At 42.3% G+C, this 27,044-nt stretch overlaps 1 protein-coding gene across 2 annotated transcripts in view; it reads right to left on the bottom strand.

Annotated features, from left to right (window-relative positions):
* DPYD (dihydropyrimidine dehydrogenase) overlaps positions 1-27,044 on the bottom strand; it is a 505,368-nt gene that overhangs the window by 334,187 nt on the left and 144,137 nt on the right. For both annotated transcript variants that reach the window (XM_081914137.1, XM_081914136.1), the window contains exons 5-8: positions 15,631-15,792; positions 7,417-7,613; positions 4,286-4,367; positions 1,587-1,674 (exon numbers count right to left, since the gene is read on the bottom strand). In XM_081914137.1, coding sequence (XP_081770263.1) covers positions 1,587-1,674; positions 4,286-4,367; positions 7,417-7,613; positions 15,631-15,792 — 529 coding nt within the window. The remainder of the gene's footprint in view (positions 1-1,586; positions 1,675-4,285; positions 4,368-7,416; positions 7,614-15,630; positions 15,793-27,044) is intronic.

The raw sequence follows: 27,044 nt of genomic DNA, 5'->3' as shown, positions 1-27,044 counted from the left end.
CTTGTCTTAATGACAGGTACATGGAATTTGCAGGAGAGGAACAAGAAGCAGGGGATACAATGCAGGGACATGACGTAACCCTATGACATATTATAACTTTTGCACAGAGGGGAATTCCTTCCAGCTAGGGCTGTCACTCAATCAAAATCTTTGCTGACTAACCCTATCAGTTCCAGTTCCAGTTCCAATTCAACAAATTTGCACAGAACGTGCATAAAAACAGCTTACTTTGTTTTTAAATGATGCATACAAGTGTTATAGCTAGCATCGCCAGAGAAGAGTTATTCCTGTGCAGGGAAAATGCCTCTTTCAGATAATACCTGAGATCTGCATGCATAAGCACAATATTAAGAATAATGGATGGGATCCATTGGGTGCCTTTGCATTCATGGAAAGGTTTTTGATCCAGCAGACACTTCCACTAATAGAAAAAAAAGGAAGGCATTTTTGCAGATTCACCCTTGCCCCTGAAGCTCCTCATATCTTCTTCCACCCTGTTAAGGAGGGTCCCTCAAGTCTTTGGAGCAGGTTGTGGGAACTGAAAGGAATAGGCAAAAACTGGCTTCCCTGTTCTTCCACAAGTAGAGATATCCACTAGATCAGGCACAGGCAAACTCGGCCCTCCAGATGTTTTGGAACTACAACTCCCATCATCCCTAGCTAAAAGGACCAGTGGTCAGGGATGGGGGGAGTTGTAGTCCCAAAACATCTGGAGGGCTGAGTTTGTTTATGCCTGCACTAGATCAAAGGCTTTAACATGGGTACAAGTGTAATAATTGGATTATACCCTTAAAAAAATACTGTCAAATCACCTTTGGTCTATTGAATCTAACTAACTAGTTTACCAAATGCTTAATCTCTGCTTTCTCTATCTGCAGACAGAGCTAAACTCTTGAACCAGAAGCTTGAAAAGCACATGGACAGGCAGAACAGACCACACAAAAATAATAGTGTACAGCCTTTAAAATTACAATTTTTGTGGTTTTTAAATTATGTATACTACTATCGACTCACTTACCGTAGTAAACATTAAGGGAAGGGCTACAAAAAAAAAAAAGCAGTAGGTTCCATGTGTGTGTGTGTGTGTGTTTAAAGATAATGTTGATCCTGCAATCTGCTGACATTAATTTAGCATAAATAAGTCCCCTAAGGATTTTGTTACTTAATGATCATATTGAGATCTTGACTAAATTAGTGACATCTATTAAATAAAGTGCTCCTTAGGAATGTGATAATTGTACTAGAACATATTGATTCAGGTTTTATTAACTCTGTCCCTAATATAACACAGCAGCCATTGCCAAAGCCAACACCGTTTCATACTTCCACAGCCCCAGAGAAATATTTCATGTAGGTAATCGGCATAATTATATATTGGGGAAAGTGGTCGGTACCAGAGAAGGTTGCATTAAAACTAGTTAGAGGATGGCGAAAGCTCCTCACATGCTAACGGTACCACTTCGTGAGATTAGTGTTTAAAGGTCTCTTGCTGAGACACAGGAACACGGCCCGTTTATTACAGCATTAATCATACATACAATACTTCCAGTAAAACCAAGTACAGAGGAAGAATGATGAATCCCTACCAATTCCAATAAAGATTGCTTTGTAATCATCTTCCTTCAAGGCAGTGAGCGTCAATCCTTCTGCCGAAAGCCCTCTGCTGCAAATTATCTGAAAGATAATATTAGGAAGCTCATCATCACTTTATCAGTCACTTTTAAGCTCAAGATGTTCAGAAGCTTTGTCCCGGTCATTCAATCAATCATTTTAAGAAAATAGAATATTCCACTAAAGGCCAAAGGACTTTTTTTTTAATGTTGTTGACCCTAGACTTATATCTGAGCCAAGACTGTGAACATATAGCAGAAACTGATTAAATACTTTTGCTGGTTCTTCATGCCCACTTCTAAATGCAATTCAAAGTGCTGGTGCTTACCTGAGTGGTGTGTGAAGAAACCTGCTCACTTTCTATGATGGGCAGTGTTGCAGCTAAGCTGCAGGCCATGCCAGTGATCTGACGATTGGCAGGGCCGGATCACCCAGCTGCTGGCAACTGTCCAATGCCAGCAGGTTTCGGGCAGGCGTTCCCTGCGGGGTGGTCCCAACTGGCCAACAGGCATTATTATTATTATTATTATTATTATTATTATTATTATTATTATTATTATTTATACCACGCCCATCTGCTGGGTTTCCCCAGCCACTCTGGGCAGCTCCCAATAGAATATTAAAAACAAAATAAAAGATCAAACATTACAAACTTCCCTAAACAGAGCTGCCTTCAGATGTCTTCTAAAAGTCCGATAGTTGTTTATTTCCATGACATCTGATGGGAGGGTGTTCCACAGGGCCAAGCGATAAACAACTACCTGACATTCAGAAGACATCTGAAGGCAGCCCTGTTCAGGGAAGTTTTAAATATGTGACATTTTAGTGTATTTTTCATCTTTGTTGGTTGGAAGCCGCCCAGAATATTATTATTATTATTATTATTATTATTATTATTATTATTATTATTATTATTACCACCAAGAAGGCCCTCTGCCTGCTTCCCTGTAGCTTCACTTCTTACAGTGACTTTAAAAGTGGATTAGACAAATGGGTGGAGGAGATGGCTAACAGCTACTATTCATGAGGACTATATGGCCTGCTTGTGGACTATCTATGAGTATCTACTTGGGCACTGGAGAAAACAAGAGGCTGGACTAAATGACAGGCTTTTAGCCTAATCACACAGAGGTCTCATTATATTCTTAGGAAAAGGTGTGGGTTGTTTTGATTAGCAAATATTTATATTTGAGGGAGAACGCGTAATGATTTTACTGACACACCTACTGCATACTGAAATTCTAATAAGACCCTGGACCTCCAACCAGAAGGATATCTCCTCCTGCCAGTGACTCCGTGTCTTACAACCTGGTTTGCTTTTGTGAAAAAATATTTTAAGAAACAGGTTAAAAATAAAGAAAAGCTTTATTCCCATCCAAGCTGGGGACAGCACCACAAGCACATACACACACTGCACATGTTGAGCCGTCTGCAACATTGAAGTGAATGAAAGATCTTTGCTAATATGGAAGCTGAAGGTATATATACAAGACCCTTAATTCTTGGTTGAGTACATGTTGAAAATCATCTTTTCCCCCTCTGTTCATTTAAAAGACGTTGTATAACTCATAATTATGAAATGATAACCAAAGCACAGTTGCAATCTTTCTCAAACAGATACTTTATATTCACTGGGAACAAAACATAAATCATTCTAATTTATCATACAGTGATGTGGATTACACACACACACACACACACACACACACACACACACACACTTGGGGTGGTGGGATTTAGTATTCTTTAGGCCTAGTCCTGTAACTTTCAAAAACCCAAATTATTCTTAGAAAAAGAATTACATGCATAAATAACTTCCAGTGCTCAAGACAATATTGCATTCTTCATCTGAGAGCACCGCAATTACTCTGATTTTGCTGAGGAAAGAGTTCTGTGCGGTGGATATGCAAAGAACTGAAAGAGATCTCTCCATCATACTCATTAAGGGCCACGATAATATCAGGGAAAATGAAAGGCTTTGGAAGTATTGCATCTTAACAGTGTGCCAGCATATACTTTGCTGCTTAATAGTTTTATTATCATGGTATTAGCTCCGTGCAAATGATCACATATGTACGTGGACAACATTAAGTATGATAATCAATTTAAAAATATATACCACAAAACACGAATAGCAGAGTCTTTTCAAGGAAGTTTAACAATCATACAGGGTTTCCCCCCAAAAAAAATGTATTATTAATGCTCCACTTAGTTACTGTGCAAGACAGGTCTTCCCCCCGAGATGATATCTGTACACATTGTAAGAAAATGGAAAGTGTCACGGATTAATGTTTTTTAACTAATATTTAACTTGCATAAAAGGAGGAAGAGGGGGCTGGAAACAGCAACACCACGACGTGATTAAAGAAATCAAATCCTTCCAATAGCTACACTGAACCCCTAAAGCAATTTAGGTATTTGTTTCTTACAGACAATTAATCACATGCAGGCAAGCCAGATGAGAACTATTGATTGCCCTTTTCCAAACTAGTGGCATTCAGACAGCAGACAGACAAATGCCCTGAGCAAGAGAAAGCATCTTCCTCCCTCTGCCTGGTGTAGCTTTTAATTGTTCTTCACTAATGTGCATGACATTTTGCTGTTAATCTTTGGCAGAGCTCGGCTCCCTTTTTTTCCTGCTAGCTATACCAAAGCAGTTTATATTTTTCATTACCTTCACTCCGAGGTCTTTCATAAGCTCAGTTTCGAAATGTACTACATCATATGGCAGCCGGAACTGGGGGATTTCAGATGTACTAGAGAGAACAAATAGAATAGAGCTGATGAAACATTTCCCAGCTGTTTTACAAAAGAGAAGGCATCCTGGAATATTAAACATTTAAACACACAAGCACAGAGAGACAGACAGGGCATACTTAAAGCGGCTAAACACAAAGTAGAAAGTGCATCTTAAAACTTGCAAAAGCACGGCTAATCAAATGAACAGACAGCAGATACCCATGTTGGCACCTGTGGTATAAACTCAAGAAAAATATTTCAACCCATGTAAAAAAATATGGCATGTTGAAAAATTATATGGCATGCTATAAAAAAGCCACTTACAATAACACACATTATAGGCAAATGAAGTTTATATTTATCTTTTACCTAAAAGCAAAATATGCCCATTTAAACAAAAAATATTATACAAAGACTTGCTAAAATTGAATATGTAAGGAGAAAAGGGTAACCACAAATCTCCAGTCTGTCACAGAGATCAGGTTCAGATTGGGTCTGATGCAGGTCACTAACAGTTGTATATTTCTGAATATAAAGACCTCAGCAATATTCAAAGGGTAAGGACAGAAGTTTACCATAATGCTCCTGGATAGATTGGAAATGTTATCTAGTCTTCCCCCCCCCCCATACATTTGTTAAGAAGTAACTGGCACATCAGTTTCACCCAACCTGGGATCAAGATTGCAAACAGTTCCTTGTCCTCCCCTTTACCTTCTTTCCTGTTTCCATAATACACACAGGTCCCACTTTCCAAATGCTCACTAGGCAAAATTTCACTTATCCAAACATAGAGGATTATACAGAAACCACACTAAACACACAGCTGATTCAGATATCTAAACAGCTTGGCCACTTGCTTGTTTGTGCTTTGCTGGTCGATGGCAGCCAATTTCCAGAAGAAACCACAGAGAAAATGCGGGTGGGCGAGAGAAAGATCAGCCAAATCAAAAGATCAGGAGAGCTCAAACATACAAGTTTTTCTTTTGTCTCTCTTCTGCTTGTTGGCTGCAGTCATTTTAGGAAAACCATGGTGGGAATGGAGAGAGTGATCATGGATTAGAAATGTTCCCATAGGAAATAATGGGAAACATTGGCTCATTATGGGAACAATCACCTAACAAACGATTTCCTGGGATCACATTGTGTTCAGAAAGTGTGACCTGCAGGTATCTGTGTTAACAAAATATTCCCCTTCCTTCACCAGCAGTTATTCACAAGCCCCCAAAACAAAAACAGAGATGAACATACCCAGGTAAAAAAGGTAAAGGTAAAGGACCCCTGGACAGTTAAGTCCAGTCAAAGGAGACTATGGGGTTGCAGTGCTCATCTCACTTCCAGGCCGAGGGAGCTGGCGTTTGTCCACAGACAGCTTTCCGGGTCATGTGGCCAGCATGACTAAACTACTTCTGGTGCAACAGAACATCGTGACAGAAACCGGAGCACACGGAAATGCCGTTTACCTTCCCGCCGCAGCGGTACCTATTTATCTACGTGCACCGATGGACTTTCGAAATGCTAGGTTGGCAGGAGCTGGGACAGAGCAATGGGAGCTCACCCCGTCGTGGGGATTTGAACTGCCGACCTTCTGATGAGCAAGTCCAAGAGGCTCAGTGTTTTAGACCACAGCGCTACCCATGTCCAGGTATCCCTCTTCTAGACCAAGCCAATACATGCCAGCTTGTATCCCTCAGTTCAGCTCTTGTGTCCCTCCATAGTTCTCTCCTGGTTTCTTCTTTCTGCAGCGACCAATAGTGCTATTTAGAACTTTCTAGTAGTATTTCAGATCTGCTTTAGTCCTTTTCCCTCTCTTGTAGTCTCTTTTAACTCCAGCCCTTCAACTTGCTGACTCCACAAATGCTAGTTTCTAGCTTGATTTATATACTGAATTTTCACTTCCCCTCCAAAACCTTTCGCCAATCAACAAGGTGACTATTCTCCTTTTAAAGCTTCTGATTCTCCTTAACTGCTAGGTTCTTAGCATGAACCTTGGATCCGCTTGTGAATGACAAGCCCATTGTACAAAACACTCTCTTACACTTTTAACCTCCCTGTAAACTTTTGACCTTCCTGTGCATGGGAGCCTTAAAAGCAAGCAAGCAACCATTTAACAATCCAAGTCTTTCAACCAAAAACCAAACACAAAATGGCTGAAAGTTTTATCCCCTCACAGGCAGCATTATGGTAAAATGTACTGTAGATTGCTTAAGCCTACTACCTTGAATATGTGGCATCAAACTATTGAGGAAATTGCTAAGAAGTGTAAGAGGGTCTCTGCTGTGCAACTACCCAACATTCTATGGCCCTTCCTAATAATTTATTGGCCACTTTTATGCTTTTAAGCTTTATGTTCATGCTGTTCCTTTCCTTGAGGCTTTTAACTTCGTAAATAGCCTAGAAATCTATATCTATACAGTTGTACCTTGGAAGTCAAACCGAATCTGTTCTGGAAGCCAGTTTGACTTCCAAAATGTTCAGAAACCAAAGCGTGGCTTCCAATTGGCTTCAGGAAGCTCCTGCAGCCAATCAGAAGCTGCAGAAGCCTCCAGAGTTCGCGTTCCAAAGAACCTTCACAAACCAGAACACTCCCAGATTTGTGGTGTTCAGGAGCCAAAACGTCTGAGTACCAACACGTTTGGGATCGAAGGTACAACTGTATGATCGAAATCTATAGCTATATGATTGTGTAAGAACACACATGAAATTAATTTATTAAAATGAATGGTCTGATTCTGTCTTCATTGTTGCTACTCAGCAAAGGCTAAAAAAGTTAGAAGTGAAAGACTGAACATCAAATTCCCTTCCCAAATGCTATCTGTATTTAGCTTCAGTTCTTCAACGTACTGAATAAAAGTATATTGTTTACAATCAAAAGATGAAGTGGGGCTTTTTAGGGGGTGAGAGCATTTGATACTTAGAATGTATATTTTGCAGAAAACCATGTTCCCCACCCCTAAACTTCAAATTGTTGTAGTTGTATGAGGAAAACATGGTGTTCAGAATGCTTTATTCCCAAATTTAATTATACTTTATATATTTAATTTAATTCCAAATTTAATTTAAATCTACCTTAAGCCCCCAACATAGCCTTCCTTTTCAAATATGGTGATGTTCGAGTAGCCCAATCGAGCCAGAAAGGTGGCACAGCTGATGCTTGCAGGCCCTGCTCCAAGAAGAGCTATCTTGGCATGGTAGGCTTCCGGCATTTCTTCTGGTGGTGGCAAGGATGGACTTCTACTCTGAGGAATATTCATTGCTCTGAATACCTGAAAAGGAAATGCATTAAAGTAGTTAATGAGTACAGAAGACAACACCCCTCTCTTCAAGCCCCAACAGTTAACTTGTTTGAAGAATGTCCATTCGTAGAGTTTGTCATCACATATGAAAATGGCAATTCTCACAATATTTTTTATTGGTTTCATTTGCACACTCCATATATACATATTATATTACATTTCACATTTACACCTGCTCCCAAGAGCTGTCTTCCCTCCTTCCCTCTTCTGGCCTTTTATATCACATCTAACTTTTTCGTATTGTCTTCATCTATTTTGTATATTATTGTCCTTCTTTCGTATTTGTCAATAGAGTGTCTATAGTCAAATAAATTCTCCTGCATATACAATTCTTATTGTTTGTCTATATTCATTTACAACTACCATTGGTTACATTAATCACATTGCACATTTTACTTTTTGTTATTTTCTTTATCCAGAAATTTTCTTTGTATTTCACATTATGAGGTTTATTTCAGTTCTACTGGTTTCACTATTTCACCTTATCCTTCCTATGTACGACATAATTTCCCCCCATTCTTTTTGAAATGTTTCATCGCCCTGTTGTCGTATTTTCTCCGTTAATCTAGCTATTTCTGCATATTCCATTACCTTCTGTCCCCATTCTTCTACTGTTGGTACTTGCTATTGTTTCCAAACCAGGTTTGGAAAATGGCAATTCTCAGTGTTAAGTATCAAGGAAGTTCATCGCACAGTGAACACTGAAGTTGCAAACTATCCTTAGGGAATGTATTCCAATGACTGCCAATCACAGACAACTGCTGCCAGGGACTGGCAGGACACTGATGAATGTGCACTGGGAGAAAGGGGGCTGGAGTCTGACTCGGGAGAGGGGGTCACTGATTTGTGGGGGACTGCTCCAGCCAGGTGTCAGAGGCTGGGGAAGAGGCGGGTCAGGCAAGTGAAGGGCCCAATGCAATGCCACCCTCTCCTGCAAAACTCCGGAACCAGGAGGGGATTGAAATGGGAGAAGCAGAGGAAGTTGCCACGCAGGCGCAGTCTTTGGTTCCAGGTGCCCAACCTGTCAGGGAAAGATACATAAACTGGTGGAAGGGGAATGATCACCTGTTGCTGCAACTGCTCCATAGAGCACAGACCTGGATATAGCTGCCAAGACACTAGATTGGTGTGCACAGGTATCCAGAGCTGTAGAAGTGATTGTGCTATCTTTGACAATACAGAATTAACTATCTGTGTGTGCATTCCTTTGGCTGGAAAGCATCCTTGACAACTGCTGAGAGTTTGAGATTTACTTGCCAGTTGCTTCACTTTTATCTGTTGGATCGCATGATGGAAGATTTGGGGGAAGCGGGGCGGTCAAAAGTAATGATAGCTGGGGCAAGCTATGATACTTACAACCTAAAACAAGTTTCATGGAAGTGAATTCTACTTATTTAGAATGCACTTCTAATCAAGTGTGCTTACAATTCCAGTCCAGGTGAATAAATAATATAGAGCTTATAACAGAACCACATAGATATCACAGTTATTAGATTCCACACACGCCCAGCCCCAAAAGCCCAGGACCAGAAGCATTTATTTGACAGAAGTAGACCAAACCAAGAGTCTAGTCAATTGTAATTTTAAATGAAGAAAAGTTGAGCATGACTGCAATGTAGTGGTTGAGAGATCATGCAGCCATGCAAGAAATTCTAAAAATTCAAGGTTGAGTGCTTTGCTTTTAATTTTGCCTTCTCGTGCATATGGCTCTCAGTAACAGTACAATATAGGGTTTAAAAATAAAAGACCTATGCTGACCATCTATGATGCTCAGTCAGTGTTCCACGCTGTGAAGAAGTGTGGGGTGCTCTTTCATAATTATTTATCAATGATTTTAATAGTACAGACCCTATAAACAGATATACATTTTCACTATCTTCTAAATCAGTATTCTCCAAAGTGGTGCCCGCCCGCCTCCGATATTTCAGACTATAATTCTGATCAGTCCCAGCTATCATGGTTAATAGTCAGAGATGATGGGAGTTGAGGTCTTCAACATCTGAAGGTCACCAGATTAGGAAGGCCTATTGGAATCGCACATCATTATAGAAACGAACATGATTCCTACCATTTACAGCAATGCACTCCAGGTGGAATTGTGCTTGGGCCTGGTGTGAAAGAACCAGCTAGGGCAGCAGACAGACAACAGAATGCTAAAACATCTGCACAGGCTATCCATATACTACCAGGTCAGGTTCAAGGATCTTGCATGCCTTTTTAAGACTCATGGGACAATTTAAACAATGCCCGGCAAATGCCAGAAATACAAGATGCTAATCGGCAAAAACAATTTGCGTTTGTGGCACCTTGATGCTGACCATTTGCACTTATCTACCTGCAAAGCCAGCGTGATGTCTTGTTTTGTGCTGCGTTCCTGGCACAGCCAGTCAATAAGTCTCCCACCCTATGCACTTAATCTGCTGGCACAGTATGTTTTCAATTGGGCTGTAAATCTTGCAATGCACAAAAAGGCAAGGACCACAAACCATTTAAAGTGCCACATGGAAGACAAAGGGATTAACCCAGCTTAATTGCTTTATAACAGCACAGTTTAAGCACTTAGGCAGGTATCCTACCCAAAAGCTTAGGGAAGGCTGCACAAATATTTGAGGCAGAAGCACAATAGGCACTTTGAACTACCGAGGGGGGAGACAATTCCCTAATTGCTTACGTATGCCCTCCCTGTCACTGCTCCCATACCTTTGCTAAGAAGCAAACATGGAGGTGAACCTAAAAAATGAAGAGCACACTGCAAAAGAGCGTCTTGGAAGTAAATATTACAACCCAGTGGTTGCCAAACGTAGCACATCCATAGAAGCCTTTCTTCATGTCCACCAAGGAACCCTTGCCTGTAAAGACTTGTTGGGACTCATTGTCACCCTGCACGGGCCAGGACACATTCAACATTTCTCTGCAGTGAATGGTGGATAAAGGTAAAGGTAAAGGGACCCCTGACCATTAGGTCCAGTCATGGATGACTCTGGGATTGTGGTGATCATCTCGCTTTACTGGCCGAGGGAGCTGGTGTACAGCTTCTGGGTCATGTGGCCAGCATGACTAAGCCACTTCTGGCAAACCAGAGCAGCGCATGGAAACGCCATTTACCTTCCCGCCAAAGTGGTACCTATTTATTTGCACTTTGATGTGCTTTCAAACTGCTAGGTTGGCAGGAGCTGTGACCGAGCAACGGAAGCTCACCCCGTCACGGGGATTCGAACTGCCACCCTTCCGATCGACAAGCCCTAGGCTCTGTGGTTTATACCACAGCGCCTCTCATGTTGGTGCCCAAATCATCAATCAGGGAGGCCTCTTCACATCACGATCTCAGTGAGAAACCTCATACAGTGGTACCTCGGGTTACATACGCTTCAGGGTACAGACTCTGCTAACCCAGAAATAGTACCTCGGGTTAATAACTTTGCTTCAGGATGAGAACAGAAATCACGCAGCAGCAGCGCGGCAGCAGCGGGAGGCCCCGTTAGCTAAAGTGGTGCTTCAGGTTAAGAACAGTTTCAGGTTAAGAACGGACTTCTGGAACAAATTAAGTACTTAACCCGAGGTACCACTGTATATGTTTCCATGGAGCCCTAGGGATGCAGTTTGAAAGCCATCGCTGCTGCTCAAAATGTTTCACGTTATTCTCTCTCAAGGAGATCTGGGATGGAGTTCATTTCATTTATGTTTTATTTTCATCTCAACTTCTTCTCTAAGCTCATGGTTCTCCCCTTCTTCATTTAATCCCCACACCAACCCTGTGAGGTAGGTTAGGCTGAGAGGCAGTGACTGGCCCAAGGCCACCCTGTGAGCTTCATGGCTGAGTAGGAATTTCAACCCTGTTCTCCCAGGTCTCAGCCCAACAATCTAACCATTACATCACACTGGCTTCCATGACAGACCTTTCCCCCTAATGGAATTAAAGGTCTTCCTGCTTTGTTCAGATGACCATCATAGTCATCATCTCTGGGAAAGTGTGCTTGACTATATAGCTCAGAAATGTTCCTACATGAACTATTCTGTCTGCAGGCTGCTTTTCTTTAGAGGCTTGGGGAATAAGTTTCAGTTGCCCCTGAAAAAGAAGAGTAATTGTATTCAAAATATTTGGGTGCTCTGGTACTTAAGCTTCTTTCTGAAAAGGTAGTTCACAACACTTTGAGGTCCACCTCTTAATTTCCGCCTGTCCTTTTGGTGCTGCTCAGCCTCTCCTTCTGACATGCATTTGTCAGTGCAGTTTATGGCTACAGTAGAAGCGGAACATGTTAATTTTGATAGATTTCGTCTGCTGAAGATAACAAGAAATTATTCAATCTTGCATGCTTGGAATGCAAGTGGAATATTACCCCCAAAATGCATTATGAATATGACAGATTATTGTTCCTTATCATTTCTATAATATATGAAATAGTCATTAAAAACTACTGCCAAACTTGAGGGGGGGGGACCTAAAGTTTGCAACATTTATGAGCATGATCTGGGTATAAAATGAGTGTATATATTCTAAGTATATATTTGTGTGCGTACATATTTCAATAAATTTTAAATTATGCAGAACTACCACATTGCTCAACTGTATTAGAACCCTTGATACCAATAGATCACTTTAAATAAACTTAAAATGCTGCGATGAAAACCATTCAGAGCTATTCATCCTATGCCAGTTTTAATATCAATCATTGTGCCAGCGCACAGCATTTTTAATAGATTTCTAAAGATTTTTGAAGAAGAATGGTGGATATTTAGCAAAATCTATCAAGGCATAATTCTTCCCTATTAATCAAAGCATTAAGGCTAAAAGGAGACACAAATCAAGGTTTAACAGATATTGCTCACATTTGGTTTTAAAAACAGTAATAATTCAGTATTATATCACTCACACATTTGACAAGAGTTTAATCTATTTCTTTTACGCGAGCCGCAAATGTGCGTATTTTTAAAGAAGAAAAAGCAAACTGGAATGGTTCTCTTTCTGTGGCAAGCCAAAAACATTCACTATTAGTAAAGGATCAGACATTCACTGTGCTCAATGAAACTTGCAAGTACATTCTTTCAATAGTCCTCCTGGCCTCTCCTTGGGAAGTCCAAAGCCAGTTGCCTGTCACAAAGAGGTAGTCAAAAAAGATGACTACTCCAACAGGAAACTAAATATCTCATTTGCCAGCTTTCCTTGCAGGACAAGTTGCAGGTAAGCTACAGGTAGAGTGTAGCAACAGGCTATTTATTCAAAGGAACGTCTGCCCATAGAACACCATGCAGGAAGAGGAAAAATGCATTATCTAAAGCTGAAGAACTGAGGTGAACTCGTAATGGGTTCAGCCCAGTTTATTCTACCATCTGGGGCAAAAGGAACCGTGATTCAAATCTTTTTCCATTATGTATTTTTAAGAAGAGCATGTTACATTCATTTTTAGAGTGTACTTCAGGTATGAATAGCTACAGAGCAAAGTTCAAATGATTAGCTGCCAAAATCTTAGCCAATTTTTTAATATATATTTCTATTTTAACACGTACCATTTTTGTAACTGGAACAGTGGTGGACTTTGAGGTCTCAAATTTCAGCAGCGTCCTCTGCAACACGAAAATTTGGCACCCCCTGCTTCTCACTTCCATTCTACATCATAGTTGCAGTGCCCCCCCCCCCCCCGTGGCACCCCGAGACTCTACGCCCAGTGTGACTGAACCAGTCATGCTCCCCTAAATCCACCTCTTACTGGAGGGGCAGATGGGCAGAGCTACTACACTTGTGCCCACTCTCTCACGCTTCACGTGGGATCAGAACAGGGCTACACTGCAATTAAAACCTTAGACTATGGCTGAATATAAAGGATGATTTGCCAAGTGGCAATGGAGCTGCTCAGTAAGTCAAGGTGAACAGACCAATCTTGAGGGATTATTTCTTTCTTTATTATTTCACACTGACACCCCGCCCTTGTTCGCCAAGTGGGAAGGGCAGTGTGTCTTATGAAATCACCTAAAGCTGTTCAAAACAAGTTCCTAATATGTTGGCAACCTCATACCTGGCGTTGCTCAAAAATCCCAAGAAACCAAAAAGACCAGTGCAGTTTTGAATGGTTCCATCCACCATATTGATTCAAAATGGCACGCAACTGTATGCAAGCGCAGGCAGAAAACATGCTCCCAATATCTCAGGAATCATCATGCGAAATAGGGTTACGGTATCTTCAGAGGTATCCCAATTCATAGCAAGAAAGCAACTTTCCAAATTAGCCTGACAAGATGGCAGGGAAGGGGGAATCTCCAAAACTAGTGTGAGGCTGAGCAAGAGTTCCAATGGTCCGGTGGATAAAGCTTGTGTAGCTTGTATAGCTGCTTTCCTCCTGCCCTTCAAGTTGCCCAGAAAAAGACCATCTGGCTGATAACTGGGCCTCTAGTAGGTGCAATAATATGATGGGAGCTAAGTTCAGCCTGCTTAGTATGGCTCCAACACTATTTTTTAAATGTGAGTCACTGGGGCAGGGGACATGTATAGTGCTAAAAGACTGGATGAAAACAATAAATAATAAATTCCTATTTGGCACTGTGTCTGTGCAGCGATTGTCCTATATCATACAGCTGTGCTTCATGGGTGGCAACCCGCATCCCAAGGGCCACACACTGCCTTTGGCCCCCACGCAGGTTGAGGGAGCATGGAGGACAGAATGAGACCAAGAAGGGCAAACCAGGGGCTGGGTGGAGTGTAGCTGACATGGATGGAGAGATGGAAGGAAGTTTGGGAGGGAACTCTCTGTAAGCAATCAGTTCTCTGGTAAGAGAAGGGCCACAGCTTAGTGGTAGAACATGCGAGGAGCCCAATGACAGGCAGATCTGGAGCCAATGAAAGGCGACCTTTGAGGGTGACTTGGAAACTAAGACTAATCCAGAATGCGGCAGCTAGACTGGTGACTGGGATTGGCCACTGGGACCACATAACCCCGGTCCTGAAAGACTTACATTGGCTCCCAGGAGCTACCAGGCAGAGGGCCTTTTCGGCCCTCCCATCAGATGTCAAACAGACCAACAGTTATGTGATTCTGAAAAGACATACGAAGGCAGCCTTGTTCAGGGAAGTTTTTTAGTGTTTGATGTTTCATTGTGTTGGGAGCCACTCAGAGTGGCTGGGGTGACCCAGTCAGATGGGTGTAATAGTAATAATAATAATAATAATAATAATAATAATAATAATAATGGTAAAGAGACCCCTGACCAGTCGCGACCGACTCTGGGGTTGCGGTGCTCATCTCGCTTTATTGGCTGAGGGAGCTGGCGTACAGCTTCCGGGTCCTGTGGCCAGCATGACTAAGCTGCTTCTGGCGAACCAGAGCAGCGCACAAAAATGCCGTTTACCTTCCCGCCGGAGCAGCACCTATTTATCTACTTGCACTTTGATGTGCTTTCAAAGTGCTAGGTTGGCAGGAGCAGGGACCAAGCAACTGGAGCTCACCCCGTCGCGGGGATTTGAACCGCCGACCTTCTGATCAGCAAGTCCTAGGCTCTGTGGTTTAACCCACAGCGCCACCCGCGTCCCTTAATAATAATAATAGGTGGCAGTTAATTATTGTCTTGCCCCCATAAGACACCCTCTGAACTTGTTGTAAATAAGAGGACAGTCAGATGGGGACTGGCTGAGGGCAGAGAGAGGCTGGTGGAACATTGCCTCATTTGCCGCAATGGACCAGCCTCCACTGCTAGGCAAAGGGGAGAGGGAAGGAGGTGGCAAAAAGAGAGAAAATTTTGCTCCTGACCTACCAATGGCACAAGGCAGAGAGAGCCTGTTCTTCCACACACAAAACAAATGTTCCCCAACCCTGCTTTATAACCAAAAAGTATTTATGGATTACATCTAACTCTTTGTACATTCTTTTATTCAACACAAAGAAGTGGGCGGAGAACTACTATATTTGACTTAGTCTGGTTGCCAACCAAGATGTGGAATCAAAACTCATTATTAAACAATCAAACAAAAAGAATCTGAACTCTACACATCTTCACTTACCTCCGTAGCAAATTGCTGCAGTCCGCCAATATTAATTGGTCCCTCCTCGGTGGCATATAAATTGCATCCACCCACGCAAAGGTCTGAAGTTGGACACACCATCCCGCACGTCAGCCCAAGCGGGTTGTCAGAAAAGATCATTCTGGCAGCTCCGTAATAGTTCTGCACAAGTAGGAAAACAGCAGCAGCATCATGTTAGAAGGAATGTGGAAGCTTAGAGACAAAGCTTTCAGCATTTCATCTGAACAATGTGTGTAGCATTACCCCAACGATTCCACACAAAATGTAGCCACATGTTACTCAGACATACAAGTTTTAAATCCATTTTCAGTCATGTCAACCTTATTTTGAAGACTGAAATGTTGTGATTAGTTTAGGCAGATTTTAAGTCCTCCCCGTAGCAAAATGGTCTCGCTATAGAAATAATGTTGTAGCTGCAATAACCTTCCTGTAATGGCACCCTCTGTTCCTAAATCAATTACATACAAGGGGAGAGGGACCCCCACAAGATAATGTAATTTCCTTCCCAATTTTCTTCTCATTCCACAGAATCCACATCAAGACAATTCCTATATTTCATTATTACTTGAAAGATACTTATAAAATCCACCACTGATCCTCAGCAAAATAAGCTGGTTAATACATGCAAGGTTGATGCAGCAAAAAAGTTTCTATGATTTTATAATTCTATGATTTATCTGTACCTGTTGTTTCCTCAATATGTGTCCAAGGGCAGGCAAGGAACAGCTTGCAGCGCCCTCAGTAAGGTCAGTACTCTGGGAAAAGCCCCTGATAACACATTCCTGCTGCTTGAAATGGCAACCCAAGGCATCTACTCAGAATTAATGGGGTCATGTTGTGCAGTGGTTACAGTACTGAAGAAGAGTCACATTACATTACAGGCACTTAAGTACCGTATTTTTCGCCCTATAGGACGCACTTTTCCCCCTCCAAAAATGAAGGGGAAATCTGGGTGTGTCCTACCTGGGTGCGCACCGACCCCTCTCGCTCTCCAGGCTTCAGGAAGACACCCGCAGCCTAGGCAGCCATGCGGGAGTTCCCACAGGGCTGTCTAGCCTGCGGATAGTAGCTTGCTTCCCGAAGCGTCGGGCGCCCTGAAAGCAGAGCCCCCGGTGCTTCGGGAACACATCCGCAGCCTGGGCAGCCCTGCGGGAGTTACCCACAGGCTCCCCATGCTGCGGATAGCAGCCTGCCGCCCAGGGCACCCTGAAGCAGAGTTCCCCACAGGGCTCCCCATGCTGCAGATAGCAGCCTGCCGCCCGGCGGGCGGGTCGCCCTGAAGCAGAGCACCCTGCGCGCCGGACAGACATCTGCAGCGTGGGGAGCCCTGCAGGAGTTCCCTGCAGGGCTCCCCACGCTGCGGATAGCAGCCTGCCGCCCGGCAGGCAGGTCGCCCTGAAGCAGAGCGCCCCTCACGCCGGGCAGACATCGGCCAGCCCCACAAGCTCGGGGGACAGCAGGGAGGCACAGCGTCGTCATCCTGGTGTTCCTCGATCTGGTTCGGTTTCCCCGACCTGCTTTTCCCCCTTTATTTTCCCAAAAAAACTAGGTGCGTCCTATGGGATGAAAAATATGGTACATTACAGTATGATCACATCTTACACACATTTAACTTGTGTGATCTCAACTATACACAGTTGTAGGTCAGCTAGTTGAAATGTTAAATGCAGAGGGTCTGTCCACACCAAGTGTGGATTGCTCGCATGACATCTCGTGGGAACTCAAACACCAAGTGAGATCTTGCCTTGGAAACCAAGGCTCTCTAATCATGCCAGGTCTGGGAAGCGCCTGCAACATATTGCGGGAACTCGAACGACCCCATGAGATCTCACGGGAGCATCCTGGGACTTTTGGAAACAGCACACTGGTACCTGAAGCCTCAAGATGATTGCAGGTGGTTTGGTTCTAAGGATTTGAGTATAAGCATTTTTGCATATACGCAGAACCCTTGGAACCAACCGCCATGTAAGACACGATCCTACTATACATCCCCCAAAGAGTCCTAGGAACGTAGTTTGTTAAGGGCGCTGGGAATTTTAGTTCTCTGATGGGTACAGTGTGGTTCTTAGCATTCCGGGGATGGGGTGGGGGCAGAAGCAATGTGCTTTACATGTATGGTGTAGATGGGAAAGGGACGCGGATGGTGCTGTGGTCTAAACCACTGAGCCTCTTGGGCTTGCCGATCAGAAGGTTGGCGGTTCAAATCCCCACGATGGAGTGAGCTTCCATTGCTCTGTCCCAGCTCATGCCACCTAGCAGTTCGAAAGCACACCAGTGCAAGTAGATAAATACCTTCCCACTTCATCGGGAAGGTAAACAGTGTTTCTGTGCACTCTGGTTTCCGTCATGGTGTCCTGTTGTACCAGAAGCGGTTTAGTCATGCTGGCCACATGACTCAGAAAGCTGTCTGTGGACAAACGCTGGCTCTCTTGGCCTGAAGGGAAGTCCAGTTGCCTTTGCTTGGACTTAACCGTCCAGGAGTCCTTTACATTTTTACTTTTTTACAGTGGTACCTGTTACAGTGGTACCTCGGTTAAGAACTTAATTTGTTCTGGAGGTCTGTTCTTAACCTCAAACTGTTCTTAACCTGAGGTACCACTTTAGCTAATTGGTCCTCCCACTGCGCTGCCATCGCACGATTTCTGTTCTCATCCTGAAGCAAATTCTTAACCCGAGGTAATATTTCTGGGTTAGCAGAGTCTGTAACCTGAAGTGCCTGTAACCTGATGCGTCTGTAACCCAAGGTACCACTGTAGATGAGACCTAGACCTGGGGAAAACTAGGTTCAAATCTTAACTCAGTCAAGAGGTTCCTCATGGGCCAGTCATACTGTCTCAGCCCTACCTATGTCACAGGATTAGTGTGAGCGTAAAATGAGGACAAAACATGTACCCAACCTTGAGCTCACTGTTGGAAATCTGGGGCTTTAATGTGAATCCCTTCTGTTTTAAAAGTGGGTTGCAGCACCTTCTCAAGAACATAAGAAGAGCCCATCTTAACCACCTGAGGATCTTCAGGTTTACTGCACTGCATCTAACAATGGACAGCCATGGAAGCCCACAAGCAAAGCAAGATGGTAACTGCCCTTCTCCTAGCACCTGACACTCAGAGCACATTACCCCTGAACCATAATTTCCTACGGGTTGCCAGACACCAAAAAGGTGTGTAGGAGACAAAGGCAGAGCTCTCCTGCTCTTCCTTCCACCAGCTTGTTCCAGCTTGCCACCAGGGGAATACCAGTCAGAGAGGAGGGCATCAGTGGGCTGCTGACATGAGGAATGAATAGAGGAAATATTTTAGCTTCAACTAGCTACCTCATTATGAAGAACCGTTATATCGCTCCATACAAATTAAAAGGCGGCAGGGCAGAGGGAGCTAGGAAAACATTTCACCTACACAAAGTTTGTTTATTGCCAATTCTGTCTTCCTAGCACCATTTCCATAGAAAATCCGCAGGTAATTTGGAAATCTGCCATGTTGCAAATGTGCTCACTTTATTTGCTACTTTATTACCGGTTGTTTGGCTCCAGGTAGCCTCAGACAGTTTCATGCAGCCTCAAGGACTCTGTTAATTTGAGTCTGAATGAAAAAGAAACACGGACTATGTGTAGGAGTAAATGTGTTTTTAAAAATAACATAAATGGGACATCTTGCAAAAAAATAAAAAAAGTGATTTCACAGGACTGGGCAAGATGAGAAGAGGTGCTTTGGCGTGAAAATATTAAAAATGTCACTATGATGACAGATATTGTGAGGATGCAGGCTGCACATAGAAAACGCATGGCCCCAACAGAAGCATTTGGGATGAACAGATTACAGAATGTGCCTTTGTGGATTTCAATAAGCCTGCCTAAAAGTATGAAATAATATTCCAAATGGCTGGAATGGAAGAATCAGATACTGGCGGATTTCAGTGGCAGCTGTATTCGCAAGTGGACAACTACAGGAAAAGAGGAAAGTGCCAGATATACACACAGGTTGCGTCATCCATGTGTCTATGCATCACTTAAACATGTCCACATTAAACATTGCCCATCAGACATCAGAGAGCAAACTGGCAGCAGACATTATTTAAGCAGCTTTTCATTAAAGATTATTGGGAAAATCCAATTTTAAACAAGTAAATAAATAGGTTGCACTCTAGGCTTTGGAATCCACAGTCTAGAAGGTAAAAGTTAAGTTAGGTCAAAGGCGACTGTGGGATTGCAGCGCTCATCTCACTTTCAGGCTTAGGGAGCCGGCGTTTGTCCACGGTCATGTGGCCAGCATGGCTAAACTGCTTCTGGCGCCACAGGACATGGTGACGAAAACCAGAGCGCACGGAAACGCCATTTACCTTCCTGCCACAGCGGTACCTATTTATCTACTTGCACTGGCATGCTTTCGAACTGCTAGGTTGGCAGGAGCTGGGACAGAGCAACAGAAGCTCACTCCATCATGGGGATTCAAACCACCGACCTTCTGATCAGCAAGCCTGAGAGGCTCAGTGGTTTAGACCACAGCATCACCCGCCACCGTCTATAACAGGAATGGGCAAGCTGCTGTTCAGATGTTGCTGCACTCCGACTCCCATCATCCTTGACCATTGACAATGTTGGCTGGGGCTGATGGGAGTTGGAGTCCAGCAATATCTGGACGGCCACAAGTTCCCCATTGCTTTATTGGGTTTTTTTTATCCCCATTGTTGCTGCTCTATGAGCACAACAGTGGCAGCCAAGTGGCTAAGGGAGAGTGAAGAAGTTTTATGTCACCCTTCCTGCGGACAGCCTCACATTAGCATTCTAGTCAATCTAGCTGGTAACCAGAAAGCTACACACTGTCATTTTAAAGGGAATAATGCATGAAAGTATAGCTTAATTTATTTGTCAAAATTCTAAAGCCTTTTAAGCACATGATGGAAGTTGAAATATCAAACCAGATGTCTTTTACACTGAGGCTGAAATCTAAAAAGGTATTTATTCACAACTGCCAAATCAGTATATGCAAATCACTATCCATTTTAATTTATTAACTAAATGTTCTTCATGGAAATCAAATTGCAAGCAATTCAACAGGTGGCTATTTGTCCCCCCCCCCCCCGTGCTTTCCTCTAAAACACAATTAATTATATAATGGTTAAAAGACAAATTTTCACATACTAATATACTTGTGTGGCATCTTCATTAGAATACTTCCATTATGTAAATTCAAATGTTGATTGTTTTCCTCTGTTACTGGATTATTATTGTGATTAAATTTATGCCAAGATGCATTATTCATTGGATTTAAAGCCATTATGTACATTTTATATGGACTGTTACAACTACAGTGAGATATGCATTGTGGACTTCCACGCTATTAGAGACTAACACAGTAACACAACAAATGTATTAAAGGGAACAGCCACAATCCAACATCCCTAATTCTGCATTTGATTGTAGTTGATGCATTTTGCAGTTCACTTTCAATTTATTTCAGAGCTCATAAATGCACCAAAACTTTAATTAAATGGGCAAATGTGAATAATTACCAATTAAACAATTTACTTAGTGGTTATGCTGATTTCAATAGCCATGAAAGCTCCCACAAGCACTTTCACCATTGTGTCCAAAATGATGGCATGAACCACTTTCAGAAGAACTGAAAGATAAATTCAGGGCACTTACACCTTCCTTGTCCTACATAATTAGACAGATGGGCACCATATGAAACTTGTCACTGTTACTATCCTGTCTGAAAGAGTCATGTAACATGAAATGGAAAAAAATATATTGGGGACATAAAGAACCTAGAAATAAGGAAGAATCTCAATTAGAGGCTAATGGAGATTAATAGACTAATTAGAGAACTCTAATAGAGAGCTCCAGATAAACATGATTTTCTCCCATAAACAATTCAGAGGGAAGTGTTGGCAAACCGATGCCTACTTAATTTACCAACAATATGGCTGGTTATAGCCTGTGTTAATTATGATACTGGCTGCAGTGATGCTGATACTGGGAAGAGCCACAGAAATTCAGTGATCTGAGTGCTGGGTTTCTGCTTAAAACCTTGGGAGACAATTCTACAAGTCCATTGGTAAGTCACCCTGATGGTCAGTTGGACTAACAATGATGGTTATCATGCAGAATTGTAAAACACTTTGTATATAAACAATCCGATAAAAATAATAATCAAAGGGTGATTTTCTATTAATTTCTAGGCAGCTGTAAGCAAGTTACTGACATCTAAAGGCAGCATTCAGTACTGGGAAGAAATGCTGCTTCATCTCTTGAGTTAGATTAAACCCTGCCGGGATCAAAAACATTTTCTTCTCTGAGCTGTTCATTATTAATTTTTCCAACCATGGGCCAATACAATACAATACAATACAATAAATGTATAAGTTGAAGGGCAGTTTTTGTTGAAGCAAAGGTGTCTGTTCTGGACGCAAACACCATCTTGGTAGTCAAGATAACCCCACAATTAATTGGTAGTTGTTGTAGCATGGAGCTCATAAATGCTTATATTCACTATATAGTCAGCTAAACGGCCTCAGCCCAGTATATCTGAAGGAGCGTCTCCACAACCATCAATCTGCCTGGACACTGAGGTCCAGCGCCAAGGGCCTTCTGGCGGTTCCCTCACTGTGAGAAGCGAAGTTACAGAGAACCAGGCAGAGGACCTTCTCGGTAGTGGCACCTGCCCTGTGGAACGCCCTCCCATCAGATGTCAAGGAAATAAAAACTATCTGACTTTTAGCCCTCTTTAGGGAAGCTTTTCATATTTGATGAATTGTTGTATTTTAATATTTTGCTGCAAACCACCCAGAGTGGTTGGGGAAACCCAGCCAGATGGGTGGGGTATAAATATTATTATTATTATTATTATTATTATTATTATTATTATTATTATTATTATTATTTTGATATAAGCTCATTGGCTTGTTTTGATATTATCCTTACAGTATCTGTGGTCTGCAGGTGCTGTCCACTGAGCCCAGAAAGGGGAACTCTCTCAAAGATTTGGGTATTTGCCACGTATGCCCTCATCTGGTCAGGTGGAGTGATGGGAAGTCCTGGCTAGAGTGACGCATGCTGCTTTGTGTATAAAGAATGTGCATACGTTTCCTTGGGTGCAGACAAGCCATCTCTTTGCTGTGGTGTCTGCCCCGTGCCTGCCAAGGCTAGGAGACCTGGCAGGCTGCTTTGTTGTAAGTCTACACCAGTGTTTCCCAAACTTGGGTCTCCAGCTGCTTTGGAACTACAACTCCACCATCCCTAGCTAACAGGACCAGTGGTCAGGGATGTTGGGAATTCACAAGACCCAACTTTGGGAAATCCTGGTCTACACCTTCTTTAATAAAGCATTAGAACTGATCACTCTGCTGTTTTCGACATCTTGAACCCAACCACTCCCATGAGCCCTCCTTTTGACCTGAGGTTCAGAACACAGTTCTTTAAAAGTACTGGCCGCAGCACATTAAATAGAGTTTCACCAATCAGAAATAATGAACCATATGCCTTTGGCATCTATGAACTCCCACTACCCTCATTGGCATCAAGGATGCCAAAATGAAAACACAGAACTCAAATATGTTAGGAAGCCAACACAGTGTCCTCCAGATGTTGTGGACTCCAACTCCCATCAGCCCCAGGCAGCATGACCAAATGGCAAGGGATGGTGGGAACTGTAGTCCATAACATCCCAAGCATATCACGTTGCCTATCCTTGCCTTATACTGAGAGTATTAATCTAGCTAGGCCAGTGTAACTCAGGCTGCCTTTGGACAGCACTGTATTCTGTCTTCACAATTTCCACATTTTATGTGACCTGTCACATGACGCAGAAGCCACTCAGCTTAGCGCTCATTTCCATGTTATTTGTTTGCAGGAACAAATCTGTTTGCAACCCTGTTAACCAAGAAAATCACTGGAGTTTTGCATTGTAAATTCATGCAATCAAACTTCAGGTGGTATTCCAGCATACAGTTATTCCCTGCCATGTAAAATTTAGCATGACATGGCACTATAAGCGATCCAAAAGCACCAGTTCCATAACTCAACCAGCAATGCAGTGTCAAAGGATTGTTAGAATCCAGGATAGAAAAACTGGCGTTAGAATCAGGAAAACTAGCACAATAATCCTCATGTCTGAATGCTTTACAGGGTCTCAAGCAGGGATTTTCTCCACAACCATCTACCCAAGCCTCTTAGTTGGCATGCAGAAGAAGTGATTAGGCCCTTATAGTCCACCTTCTTTGAAAGTCTATGGAAAGTCTATCTCTTTCAAGATCTGGTTGCCCTTGGGATGAAATTCTGCACTAGTGTTTAAGGGAACATGACCCTAGATTTTAAGTGTTTAGCCTTCTCCCCTCCCCATTCCATATGTGTGGCTTGTTGGCATTTCTAGCCTTCTCTACAATGATGGTCACCTTTGGTCTGCCTCAGATTGTTTCCACTCTGCTCTCTATTTAGAGCACACTGTGAATAAAAATTGCCTTGTGGGACTAGGCCAAAAGTAATATAGTCCAAAATTCGGTTGCTGATAGCAGACAAGAGAGATGCCTTGGGAAGCCTACAAGCTTGGTGTTACAGTGACAGCCTTCTCCTGTTTGTTCCCAGCATCTGGCAATCAAAGGTTTCATATCTGAACATGGGGATCCCATTTAGTTGTCATTGCTAATAGCTGGTGATAAACCTGCCGATGACCCTACACTTCCATTGAATTGCAATGGGCAAATATCTACACACTTGCACGGACTTTCTGAAATGAGGTAAATGGAAGCTGGACAATCATCTAACCCCTTCTAGCACAGATTTCACAAGCCGCTTAGTGTTAGCACATAGGCTGCCTGAAAAGAATGGTGCTTGACATTTGCCTCATTTACACTTGGTCACTAAAATGGAGGCTACTGGATATTGCCACAAGGATATGGCCTTTGTTAAATGTTTAAGCGGGTCAGTCACATACCTTGCTTGTTAAATCAGCACATTTCCTAAAGGTATGTTATAAAACGGTAGGCATTTTTCTTAAGAATAACAGAGAGTTCTGGGTTTGTTTTTTAAAAAATATATCTTACAGTTTGTTGAAGAATTAAAAAATATAGAATGCTAAGGAGCTGTAGGCTAAGTTCCCACTTCCATGACAGGGCGAGGGGCTACTGTATTTTAACTTCTCTATACACCCCTAAGAGTATTAAACCACTACAAACAAGTCTGTTTCTCACTAAGGGACAGCCCAACAGTTAAAAAACCAGCATTTCCCTTACACTGACATATCTCGAGTACATTGCTAATGGCTATTTTAGAGGTAAGGCAACATTTGTTAAGCACAAAAGAGGTGAAATCCTCCCCACCTTATCAGTGGTTGAACTGTTAGTACTGGTAGAAGTTCTTGAGGAGGTTTAATGCAAATCAACTTCCTGTAGCTTGAAATATTTTTGTTGTTTGTTTATGCTTCAGTCTATGTTAGAATTAACACTATTGCCCACCTTCCTCCAAGTGCTGCATTACAATAGTGTCACCAATATGTAATAGGTGTGTAAACAATGCTTTGGCTGGTAAATGACACCACATACAATCCTCCCTCCAATCAATGAATTATGGAAGAATTCCTCACCTTCCCATGATCCCACTCCATCCACACATCTATTTCTTCCCCCTCCCCTGTCTTGTGTCACCCATCTCTCACTCTCAGCCTCTTTCACAGATGGATTCAAGCATCATGCAATATTATTTATATAACTCAGGGGTGGTGAGTCTATGGCCTGTGGGCCTAAACCAAGAAAACCTGATTAAAAATACATTAAACTTTCATTCTGGTAGAGGTAGAATAGAATGGAATGGGCTGAGTCTCTGAGCCTTTGGGGGAAATAATCGTTGAAAGTTTGTGTCTGACAATGTTTGTTCCTGGCATTTCGCCAAGCTCGGAGACATCCAGTCCAGGATAATATTTTCCTAATTTCTCCTGATCAAAAAGCCAGAAGGAATAAGAACTTCCCAGCATTCACAGTGTTATACATATTCTAAAACTCGGGAGGAGCTTAGAAACGAGCTTTAGTTTAGGTTGTTCATTTCCCTCCTCTCTCATGTCAGAACTTGGTAAATTTGCAAAATTCAAGCGAGGAGGCAATGTAGCATTCAGATGAGGGCTTGGCTTGGCATGGAGCAATTTTTGAGCTTTCCCACCCCCCATATGCCAACCAGTATTCTTCACCCATACTTTCATATCATTATCCCCCTGCTACAGGGATGATTAAGGTTACTCAGCGACTTAATGGCCGAGGTAAGATTTGATTTGATCCCTTCTAACTAATTTTTTAAAAACATTATGACATGACACCAGTTAGGGATGGGTAAACCTGACAATTTCAGTTTCTTTTGGATTTTAAGTTTTAAGTTTTAAGTCATATATTTGGTTTATCCCATTTCCACATCAGTGCATAAACTTCTTTTAAAAAAAAATAAAAAAAGCCTGCATAAAAATCTGTAAGCATTTCGGTTGCATCTTATATGCAAGCAATTTCCCTAAATACAATGCAATTTTTTTTATGAATATAAGAATTTCAATGCACAATTTCCCCATGTGCAACTTTGGGTTGGAGAACTGCATTGCAAAATTCAGAGAGATGTGCATTTTGATAGCCATGCTTCGGTTTACATGTTGGTTGGAGAAATACGAATTAGGTAGGTTGGTGTTAAAATTCAAACTGAACAGTTTTCTCCCCCATCCCTCATGCCAGTCTCTATAAATGTTACAAGTCAAATCAAAATTCACCAAGGAAGCTTTGCAACTTATAGCATTTTACAAACTTTCACAGACCACCCTAACTTGAATCTCTTTGACTTGGGTTTCCTTTTTACTGCTGAATAAACTGGAGCTCCCCATTCTGTGCCAGACCAGACAACAAAGCCACATTCCTCACAAATGAAACCAAATGATTTACTGCAGACACTACAGCCTTTCCCAAGCATGCTGTGATCTCCAACTAATAAGATTTAACTGAACATGAAGAAGGAAGCAAGACTCCATGGCTGCTTCAGGAAGATAGGTTCCAAAATGAATTATGATTATTCAGGGAAGTCTGACGTTTACCATTATTCATCAATAAAAATGGGTTTGGAACCAGAATGCTTTGCAAATGTTTTTAATTAAATAGATGCCTGCTCATGCTTTGTTTACAAAATGCCTTCTCCTGGGCAATTCCACAGGAAGGCATGCATCTAAGTGGATAGGATGTTTTGTGGTTTCCTTTATCAAAATGTCAATAAGTACTGCATTGGTAACCAAGAGAACAGAAGCCAGCCTTAAACAGACATCAATAATTGGTAGCAGACAGAGGTGGATCTTCACATGTATCACTTGGAAGCATTACATAATATGCATGTAAATGAGAATGTTTTTACTAGAGAAAACCTATTAAAAGATGTAGG

This window comes from Podarcis melisellensis, assembly GCF_964234715.1.
Source record: "Podarcis melisellensis genome assembly, chromosome: 6".
In the NCBI taxonomy this organism is placed as follows: domain Eukaryota; kingdom Metazoa; phylum Chordata; class Lepidosauria; order Squamata; family Lacertidae; genus Podarcis; species Podarcis melisellensis.
Note: the sequence above shows the minus strand (reverse complement) of the source record. Positions and strands in the feature narration are given on the sequence as shown.